This window comes from Notolabrus celidotus, chromosome 12 (assembly GCF_009762535.1).
Source record: "Notolabrus celidotus isolate fNotCel1 chromosome 12, fNotCel1.pri, whole genome shotgun sequence".
NCBI classification, from domain to species: Eukaryota; Metazoa; Chordata; class Actinopteri; order Labriformes; family Labridae; genus Notolabrus; species Notolabrus celidotus.
Window position 1 is genome coordinate 1,317,323 of NC_048283.1, and position 14,498 is coordinate 1,331,820.

At 42.9% G+C, this 14,498-nt stretch overlaps 1 protein-coding gene across 5 annotated transcripts in view; it reads right to left on the reverse strand.

Annotated features, from left to right (window-relative positions):
- Positions 1–14,498, reverse strand: part of bbs9 (Bardet-Biedl syndrome 9) — a 123,097-nt gene that overhangs the window by 83,226 nt on the left and 25,373 nt on the right. For all 5 annotated transcript variants that reach the window (XR_004633385.1, XM_034698556.1, XM_034698554.1 and 2 more), the window contains exons 7-8: positions 9,611–9,695; positions 9,128–9,311 (exon numbers count right to left, since the gene is read on the reverse strand). Coding sequence is in view for 4 of the 5 variants with exons in the window: in XM_034698556.1 (XP_034554447.1) it covers positions 9,128–9,311; positions 9,611–9,695 (269 nt within the window). In the remaining variant the exon portion in view is untranslated. The remainder of the gene's footprint in view (positions 1–9,127; positions 9,312–9,610; positions 9,696–14,498) is intronic.

Genomic DNA, 14,498 nt, shown 5'->3' on the forward strand with positions numbered 1-14,498 from the left:
CACTAGCTCAGAGGAAGTTTGGTTGAGTTGAGCATTTCCAATATGGCACCCGCTGAAGACTGGCTTCAGAACAGGGCTTCAGGTACAGATGGGTGACATCATGGATACTACATCCATTTGTCATACAGACTATGGTCAGGATGAGTAGAGAAGAATAAAGTAACAAGACAAACTCAGTGTTGGCAGGTGAATCCTCCTTGGGATCCTCCGTCTGTATCGGGCTCTTAATATAAAAGAATACTGCCACCAGTACGGCTAGAAACATGGCCTCAGTTTCCCAGCAGGGCCTCAGTTTACTGCGTTTTGTCTCTGATTTTTAACTTTGGAAAAAGTGGTGCATATTCACGAATCCAAAGCCATACAGCACAGAAATAACACATTCCTGTGGTGGGTGGCATTGCCCTTTTGGATGAGTGCAACGCTCACGTAAAGAAAAATCATCTCTTTACATCCCACATCTGGTTTGTATGGAGCGTTTTGTCATTTAGATCATTCATTTCAAGACAAGGTCAGCTTTTATAGGCACATAAATATAACTAAAGTTACATATACACTTTCTCCTGTGAGTCACTCTGAAACATTAAATATAAATACAACTTATGCTTTACTCCTCATGTTTCACACACACACACACACACACACACACACACAGAGACGTCCAGTCCATCCCACCAATGGAGCAGTTACCACCTAGAGAGATCTGAGGTGACGGCCACACGCAGAACAAACACGCCTCGCTCAGTGTTCAGCAGCTATAATAGAGCAGCAGCAGCGGTCAGCAGGGTGGTACGGTGCAGGGGTCAAAATGAGAGAGTGTGTGCTGGGGCCACATGAAAGCAAAACACACACCTTCTATCTGCTTCAGCATTATAATTACAGGCTGATTATAAAGGTCCGATGTGCGTTCAGAAACCACGCTCGAGCTGAAACATCAGCTGGTCTACTACCAGCTTTTTCCAGTTGTTGTTGAACCTCAGGCCCCGATCTCTACATGCTCCCCTCTGGTGACGCCTTTGCCTTTTGTCCACACCTCCTTCCGTCACTCCTCTGTTCCTTATAATCTTTCTTTCCACAGCTCTGCCTTTATTTCATTCCCGCAGAATGACGTAGACTTTGCCACTTGGTTTTCCAGCCTGTAGTCCTCCTAACAGCCAGCAGGGGGCGACTCAACTGGTCAAAGAAATGAGCCTTTTCTAGATTGATTTGTTTGCTGGGTAAACTTCTTTTTTTAATGAGTTTATAATCTTAATCTCTACGTTCAAGTCTTTTCTATACATCATGATGTTCACTTTGTAAATTGTGGTTTAAGGGGCAGTTGGTTTGGTTTGGCCCAAGCGTCCCTTATACAGAAGCTACAGTCCTTGACGCTGTAGTTGCTGGTGCAACTCCTAGCCATGAATCTTTACTGCATGTCATCCCTCGCTCTGTACATTACCTGTCTCATCACTATCACCGCTCCCTCTCTCTCTCTTATTCTCCTCTATCCCTCTTTCCAGACCCAACTCGGTCTCAGCAGATGTGTGTCTAACATGAGTCTGGTCCTGCTGGAGGTTTCTGCCTGTTAAAAGGAAGTTTTTCCTCGCTGCTGTAACTAGCTAAATACTGCTAGGTGCAATGCTCATGGTGGATTAAGGTGGGGTCAGACTGAGTCTTACTTGGTCTTGGTGTTGGGTCTGTGTTCATAATTTGACATAGAGTGGTCTAGACCTGCTCTGTTGTAAAGCATCTTGAGTTAATGTTTGATGTGATTTGGCGCTATACAAATAAAGATTGATTGATTGATTGATTGATTGATTGATTGATTGATTGATTGAGTCTTCAGCTGTCCTATCTAATAAACACAAAAATGCAAAACAAAGCTGTCTATACTTTGAAGCGTGGTTGAACTTGTTGAGTTACTACATCCCAACCTGTCCACCATAGACTGTACACCAAACATGGATATAGTCTGAGTGACGTCACAACATTTGTTTCTGAATAGGCGCTATGAAGGCAAAAGATGGTGTTAAAAAATAGGGAAAATGATGACTCCAACTAATTTCTCGCCAATCCAGAAACCGGTAAAGAGGTGGAGTTGATGCCAGCCTGTGTCCTCCTGTCAATGCACCCACCTGTCTGTTTACTCAGCCTCACACCTGTTAAACAAAACTCTGTGCCTGAAATAATCCAAACAGGTGAGTTATTAAAAAAAACCAGAGACCGAAGATATTTTTCAACCAGGCTGTTTAACTGGCATTTTTAACAACATCCACCACCCTCTCTACAACATGCAGGTCAAACACAGGAGCACATTCAGTGAGAGACTCATTACCCCTAAATGCACCACAGAATGCCACAGGAAGTCACTCCTGCCTGGAGCCATCAGACTGTAGAACTCCTTCCTCTGATCACTGAACAATAACCTGTACTCTGTAATAACCGTACAATAACCGTGCAATACGCCGCGCAATATCCCTGCCACTTTAACATCCTTGTGTATCTCCTTCATTCCCAGTGCTTCTGTACATAGCTAACTCTGACTACTATGCTATACTACTATGACTTTCTCACATACTGTTTCTAAGAGCTCTGTAATGCCAGAATTTCCCTCCCCGGGATAAATAAAGTATTCCTGATTCTGATTCTGATTAACGTGGACTATATGCATGCTTTCCTTGGCTTTTGGACACTGCCTCAAGTGGACACTCAAGGAACTGTACTTCTGTATAGGCGTCATTTTTCAACACCAAAGGTTGCAGCTTGGAATCTGTCCTCGCATCCAAATATGGTCACATGACGCCAAAGTCAGTGCTTCAAAACAGTTGTCTATAGATCATAGAGGGATTTAAGATTTGAACTTTGATCATTTTATCACTCAGTCTTCCATAAATCCTTATATTATTAAATTTGTACTGCATGTTACCTATCCTGTTCAGGGACTTATCTGTGCTGCTGTTAAAATATGTTGGTGCAGGGTAGTGTCTACATCCATCCACTATTTTGCCAACTGCTGTCTAAGCACTTTGATTTGGATTTGATCTTTTTTCAATTGTTATATTTTAAGCTTTTCTTTCTTTTGACTGATCGATTCTCTCCTTTTTCCACCTTTCTCTCAATCCTTCATCCTCAATCCGATCACTCTGTTTTCCTTCCTTCAAGACTAAAAGCCATCCAAGATTTAAAACATGTCGTTTCTGTACGTGCCTCTCTACGACGTCCGTCCAAAAACAGGCAACCAATCCTAAAAAATATTCTTCTGTTTTGACAGACGAGCGAGAGATCTGTCATCTCGGTCTTTGGGAAATGTTTGCCGGCTCTTGAGTGATGCGTGCAGCTGGATTTTCTCATGTTGGTTATGAGTTTACATTTTAATCAATAACATTTATAAACAGCCGAGTACGGATGAGTGACAAATTAAAGGGGGCAACCAACAACAGGGCTCGAAAACTCCACTTGAAGTATGAAAAGAATGAATGTAACCTCAAAAAGGAGAACTCCAGAATCAAACATGGATATTTGGTTACGGGTGACAGTGAGGAACGAAGTGCGTGGTTCACAAAACGCTCTTACTTTTTAAACCACGAGCCTCCAAGCTAAATGAATCCAGCCCACATTTTCACATCCAGTATCGCAAACTGAGCGTCTTAGCATCCTTCAGCTGAACTGTAGTGTCTCTGAAGAGCAGGCGAGCCAGTGGAGTTATTTGAGAAGGAAAGAAGTGGACAGATGGAGGGAGACAGACGGAGAGAGGGAAGGCAGCGGTCCAGCAGAGACAGCTGTGAGGCTGAAGGCCAGACGGAAAGAGTTAGGAAACACTCCAGAGAGCGCTGCTGTCTTTCCTTCTCTGCACAAAACTCACAGCATCAAATATTCTGCACCTAAAGGCAATAAAACCTTTACTGCTTTGACAGGGATCGTGTCACTGTATGTCGTCTTGTAAACAATCAAACAAACAAAGAAGAAGCATGCACACGGAGGACAGCAGCAGCAGCAGAAGAAGAGTGATCCCAGGAGTCCCAGTCTTGCAGCCATGTGGGATTTTATGTGGTTTTGATTGTTGACAGGAATCATGTCCCAATAAAAGCTGCTTTTGTGCACTTGCACATCAAGTATTGGATTTAAAGCCAATTTCCAAGAGTAATTGAAATCATCTAAATGATGTCTGGAACAGATAGAGGAGGGCACTCCGAACGCTCGGGATGTTTGAATTCTCAAATTGAAAACAGATATCAGCGCAAAGCTCTTGGCCGTTCTCCCTCCATCACTACTCCCTCCTGGATCTTTCCTCCGGCCTATTTGCTGCTTTTCTTTTTTACTCTCTCTTTCCATCTGTCAGCTCTCCGGTGGATTTCAGATCAAGTGTCATATTCTGTTCTGCGGTGCATTGTTCAATAAAGCGAAGCAGACAGGAACATTTCTGTTGCTGAAACCAGAGCTTTTAAAAAGGTTGTTTATTGCTCCGTGTTGGAAAAGGTTAAACACAGAGTCTTTATTCTACGGCGTTCAAGAACAAACTTAATCAGGTGGTAAGTCTGTTGGCAGAGATAAGACTCAGGCTGCAGGTACACCTCTTTACCTCTCCATCAAAACACAATGAGTTTAAAACTTCAAGTCATGGTTTCAAAGGTGGATTAAGTGGACTTAAGAGTCTGTGGTGATGTTTTAGGGTAAAACACCACAATAACATTTTTTGAATTATTAAGGTTTAGATTATATGAGACAGTGTCTGGCTCCTCCCATATCCTGTAAAACTAACAAATCATAGACATATTAATGAGAAAATAACACACATGCATGTATTTGTGTTTTAATTCATGTGTGATTTTTCAATCTGACATCAGTTTGGTTGACTGTGGTTTGCTCCGGTGAATCCACTGAAGTTTAAAGTTGCCCAGGTAACTTTACAGCTTCAATCACTGCTGATAAGACCAACTATTAATGCAGCTGTGGCAGTAAAAAGCTTGGTTTTGTAATTTTTCTGGGTCATTTTTTAAGACACTAGATGTATACTACAGTTAGCAATTGAAGTAACTCGGTCTTGACAAAATCCAAACACACACGTACAAATTTAAATACCTTGGTACTTCCTAAATGTACTTTAGGGCTTTAGCCTTCTGGTGAAACAGCGACAACATGCCTGCCTGTAAGTCAACTCAACCACACCCCTAATAATGCTCATGTATCTGTAACCATCCATCCATCTATCCATTATCTTGACTGCCTATCCCGTCAGGGGTCACGGGGGGCTGGAGCCTAGCCCAGCTGGCTTCGGGCGGAAGGCAGGGTACACCCTGGACAGGTCGCCAACCCATCACAGGGCTAACACAGAGAGACAGACAACCATTCACGCACACTCACCTACAGGCGATTTAGAGTGATCAATCAACCTGGTGAGCATGTTTTTGGACTGTGGGAGGAAGCCGGAGTGCCCGGAGAGAACCCACGCGTGCACACAGAAAGGCACCTGCCCAGCCAGGGATTCGTACCAGGAACCTTCTAGCTGTGAGGCAACAGCGTTACCCACTGCACCACTGTGCAGCCATGTATCTGTAACCCTTCACCTTAATATATTTAAAATGAAGGAGAGAAAAAACATGACTAAAGAAAAGAGCTATTCAGACCCAGACTGTGTTTTGAACCACCAGGCTGTGATTGTGCTCTAAAGCTGGGTATTTTAACATGGGACTTAATGCAGGTTCATTGGTTTTTGCAACCCGCCTCAAGTGGACACTGGAGGAACTGCAGTTCTTTGCACTTCAGCATTGGCTCCATCTTTCAACAACAGATGTTTCCGGTTGTTCTAGTCTCAAACAGAAGATTGGAGAGGAACCAGACATCTGCAGACTCGATACATTTTTCATCACGACACACTCCGATCTGTCCATCCCTTCCCTCCTTCTCTTCCAATCTGAGACAGGTAAAGTTGTTCCCAGTGTGGAAACTATAACAGGTCTGTCTTTCTTACCAACAGCACTAAAACACTCCTGCAGAGCATAGCTTAGAATTTGAAGGTCATGCAATTTTATAACAAATGTATTCTCCATGAAAAACTGCTACTTCCTGTTTTCAATTTGCTTATTAATCCATTTGTGTTGTTTTTGCTGCATGCGGTCAAGACCTTTCTGCTACATTTCTACATCATGCACTCCCAAATTAACATTAAATCATGCTTTATGTGTGATTTACTGTTAATGTATGAAATGGAAAAGATGCTACTTTCCATCAAATTAGGAATCAGACTCACTTTAAGACTCTTGGAGAGAGATTTAAATAAAAAGTCTGACCCCCACTGCATTTATTCAGCCGCAATGATGCATGTACTCTCTATCAGTCTATATGTATGTCTTCATTAGGACATCCATCCATCCATCCTGCACCACATGTTAATACACTAAATATGTTCATGTGTGTTCAGGCTCTGTTTTAATGCATGCAGCAGAGTAACTCCATTTATTCCATCACGTTCTGCCAAAAGCAGCTTCCTGCAGAGACGTCCACGTGGCATCGGGCCACGGCTCAGAACACAATGTTTGTGTGGATCTTGATCATTTCGTTTCAGGGGTTTTGGTTGTGACATGTGCTCTGATGCACGGTGAGTGTTGTGTTGCTGTCCTGTGCTCCAGGTTGAACACATCATGGTGCCTGAGTGTCTGAATGTCACTTCACCTCGGTTGTAGCTGCGCTCAGTCCTGTTTAAGACAACATCTTGAATCCAACAATAAATCGTCTTGTTGGTTTTTATTTCTTATTTTAACTCTGGTTATCCCCGATTGGCTGCCAAATCCTGGAGGCAGGAAAAGTGAGCGCTCGGTTTGACCTCTTGCTCTCTGTGAATCCTGTTGCAACAATCTGAAGTGTGTTTTTACAGAACGAACAAGGCAGACTCTGGCTTTTAGGTCTTACCAAAGCTGTACTCTGCAGCTTTTATTCAAAAAAACAAACAGAAAAATGACACTATTTATATTTGCTCTATTTTACTGTATATTTCTGTAACCTACATGTTTCCTTCATTTTGTTTCCTGTAGGTTTTGTATTCACTGTTATACTCAAAAGCTAATTGTCCTTTAATCTGAGCTCTAATTGTTCTATAAAGTTATAAAGAATATGACAACTACAACCAGTGCTTTATGTAGGCCGATACACTCCGGTGTGCATCATCCCCACCTCTGAATGTACCCCCAAAGCGAACAGAGACTTTCAGCATTCCTGGACTTCTTACTAGCTTGAGTCCACTTCTATTTGCTGCAAGAAAGCCCAATGTTTCTAATTTAAATCTGCATACAACCAACGAAGCGCAGTTTCTGTAATGAACCAACGAGTGGGGATTTCTCAGCGTGGCTCACACTCATCAAGCAGCGTCTGAAGCCTTTGTAATAACAACGCTGTAAGAACGCAGGTCTTTAGAAATGAAGCATTAAAGGTGACATATCACGCTTTTTTCATCTATATATATTAGTCTAAGAGGTCCCCAAAACATGTCTTTAAAGTTTATGCTCAAAAAACACTTTGAAATCAGATTTTGGTCTGCCTGAAAAACCCTCTTCTTCAGTCCTCCTCAGAACAGTCTGTTTTCCCTCTGACCACGCCCCCTCAGGAAGTGGATGTGCCTCGGCTGTCCAGCACGTTGATCTAATGTTTACATGTTGGCTGAATATACACGGCTGCTCACAGACCCGCGTTACTTCAACCCTCTGAATCTGATCCAGAATCTGATCCTGACGGAGAGGCGCCTGCAGCAGGACCTTTCTGAACCATTGGTCACAGATTTAGTGTTTCTTGTTGTTTTATTTATCAGTACGTCGACGTGTGTCTTGGTACACAGCTACAGCTACAGCTACGAACATGTAGCTATGTGGCTATGCTAATTAGCGCTAGCACTTTTCCATGATAAATAAAAATCATCCACTAGATCTTCAAATCTGCAGACGTGGGGAGTAAAACCGACCTCTGCCAGAGAGGCAGCAGGACCTTTTCTGAAGGATTGGTCACAGATTTTGTGTTTCTTGTTGTTTTATTTGTCAGCATGTCGACGTGTGTCTTGGTACACAGCTACAGCTACAGCTACGAACATGTAGCTATGTGGCTATGCTAATTAGCGCTAGCACTTATCCATGATAAATAAAAATCATCCACTAGATCTTCAAATCTGCAGACGTGGGGAGTTAAACCGACCTTTGTGTTTATTAAGACAGCCTACAACTAGCATGCCTCCCTCCTAAGCTCCTTGTTAGCACACATTTGTGCAGGGAATGAAAAACGGAGGAGGGGTTGAGTTGTATTTTATACAGTCTATGGGCTGAACAAGCTCCGAGCTCTGACTCCGTGACGGACCGGATATTGTTGTTACGTAACAAAAACACAGAAGTCTGAAACGGCTGGTTTCAGCACACATTTACAGAAAGGTGGAGAAATCAGAACAGGGGCAGAATGGATTCTTTTCATTCTCGGGGGGTTTGTAGACAGGGACACAGATTTCAGGTAGAGAACCATTAAAAAGTCCATTTTGCATGATATGTCACCTTTAAAGTGATTCTGAGCTCTTGAATATATTTGCTTTCAGTTTTGCTGGCAGCAGATAAAGTTCTCCTCCATGTTTGTTTGTTTGTTTTGATTTGAGACGTGCGCTGCATCATGTGATTTGGCTTCTAAGGCTACTTATTGGCTGTATTTTATAAAACTGCTATCACAGCATTTTCTACCATACTGATCCTGCAACATGTGCACTGGTGCACATATTGGAAAAGAGTAGAGGACGATGTGTTACAATGATTTTTATCAGTACATCCCTTCTGTACACGGAGCATCTGCTTTACCTACTGATCCAAACTGTTGCATTGTGAATTTAGTGTTTCAATGAGTTGCTTTAGATCCAAAGAGATATTTGTGCTACCTTAATAACACAAAATAAACCAGCTGTAGACCAACAACTCCTGTGCTGTGCATGATATAACGAGGGTTTTTGTTAATGCAGTTTTGTGATGTAATGAAAGTAGATCTGTTCCCTCTCTTCAGACCTTTATGGAATCAGGTGCAGGAGTAAAGTCGATCAAAGAAGAACCTTAGGCTCGTTAAGTGGAATTATCCCTCTGCTCCGGTCTACTTTACTGCAGTACTTAACCCGTGCTAAAGATATATGTCTTTGGTTTACCTGTGGTGTACGGCAGGAAGCAGCTCGGGTTGAACTCCAGCTTCTTCATGTAGCGGATCTGGCCGTTGTCCCTGAAGCAGTAGAGGTTCCTCTCTCCCAGAGCAAAGATGGAGGCGGAGGAGTGAGAGAACGAGGGCACAGAGAGGTCCAGGGCCTGCTCTCCCAGAACGAAGCACCAGTCGGGCTGCAGAGAAACACAGAGTTACAACACACTTCTTTAAAACAGACTACTTTCAAAAGAGAAAGGAAGACAGACTGTTTATGCAAACTCCTCTACATTCTTCATTTTGTTGAGCGACATATATCTTTGATTTCTGCATGTCGGTATGTATTAGTGTTGAAAGTCTAGACTTTCACCCAAAGGATTCTGGGTGATGCAGTATTTATGACAGGAGCAGAAAACAGAGCCCTGCTGCACACGCTTTATCAGCTGTATCAATACTTTTAATTGCATCTCTGGTATCTGGTGCGTTCTGGATTTACCGTCAGTCTCTTGCCTCCGGTCTTGAGGGGCAGGTCTGGATCCTGTCGACTCTCAGCATCTGTAGCCACAGCCAGAGTCTCGTACCTGCAAATCAGAGAGACACGGACAGGTTTAATCTCCTTTCGGTTTGGTGTTTGAGCTCTTTGCCACACACGGTTTCATACGTTATAAGTTGGGGTTCAAGCCCACCTCCTTGAGTCCTGCTGTGTGAGCCTCTCTGGGAAAAAGGGGGGGCAGTGAGTACAAGAACATAAGGTCTCTGACATGAGTATGGAAATGTGAGTTATAAGAGGTGCAGCCGACTTCACAATTATTCTGAGCAAGTCTATTTAAGATGAGTAAAAGCACAAACTCTCTAATGGATCAGACCACACGGACCAAGCTTTGCCTCCATGCAGATCAATGAGCCTTGGACATCCGTGACCTTATCGCTGGTTCTCTCAGTGACCCCTGCAGACCAGGGACACCCCACAAGAGCCCAGTCATCCTTCCATGACAATTTGGCCCCCATCAAAGTCGCTCACATCCTGAACTCACCCATTTTACCTGCTTCCAACTGTGACAGTCTCTGCCTGACTCTCTCCATGCAGACTTGACTAACCCATCCTTGTTTCTCTGTTGCTTGGAGATACCTGATTAAAATCACCTGGACTCAGTGCTTTGGGGCCATTCCAAGTCGTTCCATTAGGACTCATCCCGGCCATCACCTGCACATTTTTGTCTTTGTTTTGCCTGACGACACTTCACACTTCTTCATTTCATGCATACACATTTACATCACTGACTTCACAGACTAACACACCCCACATTTGCAGTCAACTTCCATGTCCTACCCGCAGTCCTCATGGCCCTTGAGCCAGGTTAAAACCAAGCGGCAACCTCCGGTCTAAAACTATGAGGCCAATGAGGAAGTGCATTACTTAAAAGGTTACCCTCTATAAAAACCAGTGCCATCAATAAAAAACAAGATAATGGAAAACATGATCAAAAAGATCAAAACACAGTTAATAAATAATGATAACTTGATTTATTGGCCAAGTGCCAATGAAATGACAATAACCAGATTAAAAGGCAAGATACCATCATGACAGAGGATCATTTAGGGGCCTTAACCAAGCAGAAACCTCCAGTCTCAAAATATGAAGCTCATGCAGAAGTCCTAAAAACTGCAGTTCATCAAGGATCCGCTTGAGGCTGGCTCAGGAAGTACCGGCACACACAGTTTTTTCCATGACGCAGCGATTTCAAAGATATTAAGACGAGTCTTCCAATGAGAGGCACAGCTGACTTGATTGACAGGCGGGAACACTGTAGCTGTTGGCGAGGAGGCTCAAAGCCCGCCTCTTGACAGCAGTTATGTTGAGTTCAACATTTCCAATATGGCTGCTGCCGACGATTCTGTTATGGTCCTGATTTGTTGTGTGATTTGCCCTAACCCTCTCTCTCTCTGCCTGCAGGTTGCATGGGTAGGGGCGGGGCCGGTCTCCTCAGCAGTGAGGCTCATCAGGCACACCTGTCCCTGATCTGCTCATCAGCACTGGCTTCTTAAGCCACCACCAAACACTCCTCCAGTGCCAGATTATTCCTCTAGCTGCATGCTCCATGTCCCGTTGTAGCCTTGCTCCTGAGGAGATTCAAGCCACGCTTTTCTGTTTACTTATCTCGAGTTGTTTCCAGAGGATTGATTCCTAGTTTTTGTTTGTGAGTTTTTGATAGAACCTTTTTCCCCTTTTGGGTGATTTTGTGTTACTCCTAGTTTTGTACTTTTTCTCAGTTGTTTTTACCCGCAAGGCGCTTTTTGTTGAACCTTGGTTTTTGCTTAATAAATACTTTTTCCCTGTACTCTGCATTTGGGTCCTAGTCCTTTGCTCAAGCCGTAACAGATTGGCCTCAAAACAGGGCTTCAGAAACAGATGGTTTGACGTCACGGATACTACGTCCATTATTTATACAGTCTATGGTTAAAACACAACCCATCAACGTTGTGTACCGGCATGTGAACTTCAGGTGAATCCACGGACAGCAAAAGTAACATTAGTCTTCTTCTAACTCAGTGGGTTATGTTGTCTGCTGGAAACTCTCATCCAAAGATACTTCTCTCTCTCTTGTGAGATATTCCAGCCGATGTAGAAACTGAGAGTACTGACAGTCTGGTTACAGATTAAGCTTTCTCTAAACCACATCGACACCAGATACTCTCACTCTGTTCAGATCATTTATTCATATTGTATTAGAGTCAAACACAGTATGACATGTTCATTATTAGATACATCAGCAGCTTGAGTTTTATACTCCTACAGCTTCTGTCAGGTCAGTCAACAAGCTGCCGACCTGCCGCTCCCCGGAACCGCGGTCGATCACTTTTAATCAGCGAGCTGTTGGCATCTGGCGGAGGATAAAGTGGTCAGGCTGATCTGTGGTCAGTTGATTTTGGCGTCTCCATCACGGAGAGATTTTCCAGTAAGAAGCTGGCAGTCCGAGCGGCTTGGCGGGAACCTTTCCCTCCCTGCCTTCCAACACCTGAACCAAGAAAGAGGTCCAGACCCTGACCCCGACGACTCCGAACCACAGCCCAAAACACAACATAACCTCTGATTTATCCACTCGCAGGTTTCTCACACCGTGTTACATACTTGGACGGCTGAGCTGCTGTTAATCAAAGCTGGCAGGCCTGAAATCTGTCTTAAATCACGAAGACCACAATCCAATATGGCTGCCACATTACGGGCATCACTTTCAATTCATACCGGACTGATTTACTGAACAAGTGTTCCTCTTTTTAAGCACTTTCTCAGGCAGCGGATCAGTGGAAGGGATTGATGTGAGAAAAAACTGCTGTCTGTGATCCTGTGACTAGTTTCTGACCACTTAAAGACTTATTTAACCAGTTTGAAATACTTTAACAGCAAGAGTGCATGCACAAGATAATTCAGACAAGATGCAGGACTGTCTTGATGTGAAAAATAAACAGGAGCAGACTGTCACTCAAACAAAAATCAAAGTGTAATCCAACCCAGAAACAGCTACAGAGGAGGAGCTGAGGCAGGCGACAACGCACCCACCTGCCTGTCCATTAAACTGTGCCCCTAATAATACATATACATATATATTCAACCCCATACAGTGTGTGCAAACAAATAAATGAGCTACATACCCATAGCTGTTTTTTAAACCAGGCTTTAAGCATGCATGTATCAGCTGTCAAAATAGACATTTAAGTACGGGACCTATCGAGGACTCCTTGTTTCTGCAGACAGCCACAAATGGACACTGGAGGAACTGCAGTTTTTTTGCACTGGCCTTATTTACCAAAAACAAAGATTTTACAAAATGCTCAACTGTCAAAAAGCCACAGACAGAGGCCGACTACTTTAGCAACCTAACTCAACTTAATTCAATTAGCACCTTTTAGATAAATATGCAGGAAAAACGGGAAAATTTAGATTAAAAATAAGAACAGAAATTAAAGAGTTAAATGAGTATCACAGTCAAAACCTGCCTTTTGTATTGTTGATGTTGTTTCTTGTCAAGTTTTTGTTTAACAGCAGGGTGCTGGGGTTGGTCCAGGAGTGAGTCCAGGAGGTAGTAGGGATGAAGGTGAGCTGTCTGTGTAATTGAGTTTGTTGGGATTTGCTGTTTTCTGTGTTTGTTATTTTCTTTGTGTTTTGTTGGCACCCCCTTGAAAATGAGATCAACGAAAATTAATTTAATAAAAACTTAAATTTAAAACACTAACATGTTAATTTAAATGCTAGATATGAGGCTATTGTTAAAGCAATGATAAAAACTTCAACCTTTGTTTTTGCACAGACTCAAAAATTGTTCAAAATTCTGATATAAGATGCTGAATCTGTATTCTTAGTTTGACCGTTGGTTAAATACTCCATCACTGATCTGCGAGCAGAGAAACAAGTGCATGACGACACTTCCTTTTCCCTCTCTTAGTTTCTATTAATCTCTGTTTATTGTGCAGAAGACAACTTTTAATAAACACGCCTTGTTCTATTTTTATCTTTTTTATTTTACCAGGAATTTTCCCATTTAGATACAAAGTCTCTTTTTACAAGGGAGTCTGATCTAATGATCCCTTATCCTGGTTTTAAAATCCTCCAGACTAATAAAATATCCAGTTTTAGGTGACCTCGTAGCTCAGACCAGGATGAGGGAGAAAAACATTAAAAGCACTTTTACCAAAAAGAGAGCGAGTCTGAGGAATGGGACTGAAGATGACCGCCACTGACGACGTTAAGAGCCAATAAAGACCATAAATAAGATGGCAGATCGTGGAATACGGCCTTATAAAGAAATATATACCAATGCTCCATTCTTCTATTACCTACCTTTTCTTACAAGACACAGTGATGTGTGTGCAAAGCAGCATGGGACACTGAGTCCAACATTCTAAGTTTTCTACCTGAACCACATTTCAGTCTTACACCTGGATAAATCTGATTCCCACATGCCGCTCTAAGCTGATGCTAACTCCTCGTAACCTTGCTTATACAGCAGCAAATGAAGTGTTTGAAACTCTTAATTTTTCTGCAGCACAACAGGAGATTTATGATTTTGAACCCATCCGTACAGTAGCCGTAAACCTGCTGAGAGGCTGCGAGCGGACTAACGAGCTGCTTCATGGACGACTGCCAGCAAAGAAACCCTTTCATCGCACCGTGACCGTTTCCCGCCGAGGAAAACGGACTCAAAAATGTATTAAACGTGTCAGCGGTTTGAAGCTTTTACAGCGATAGATCGACAGGCTGACTCCTGCACGGGTGAGCGCAGAGAGCTCAGTCTAATAATACTAAAACAACACCGTTAAATAACTATTCTCTCACTCTGTTTGGTTACTTCTACTCCACCTTTCACCTGGTTGTCTTAATAATGACG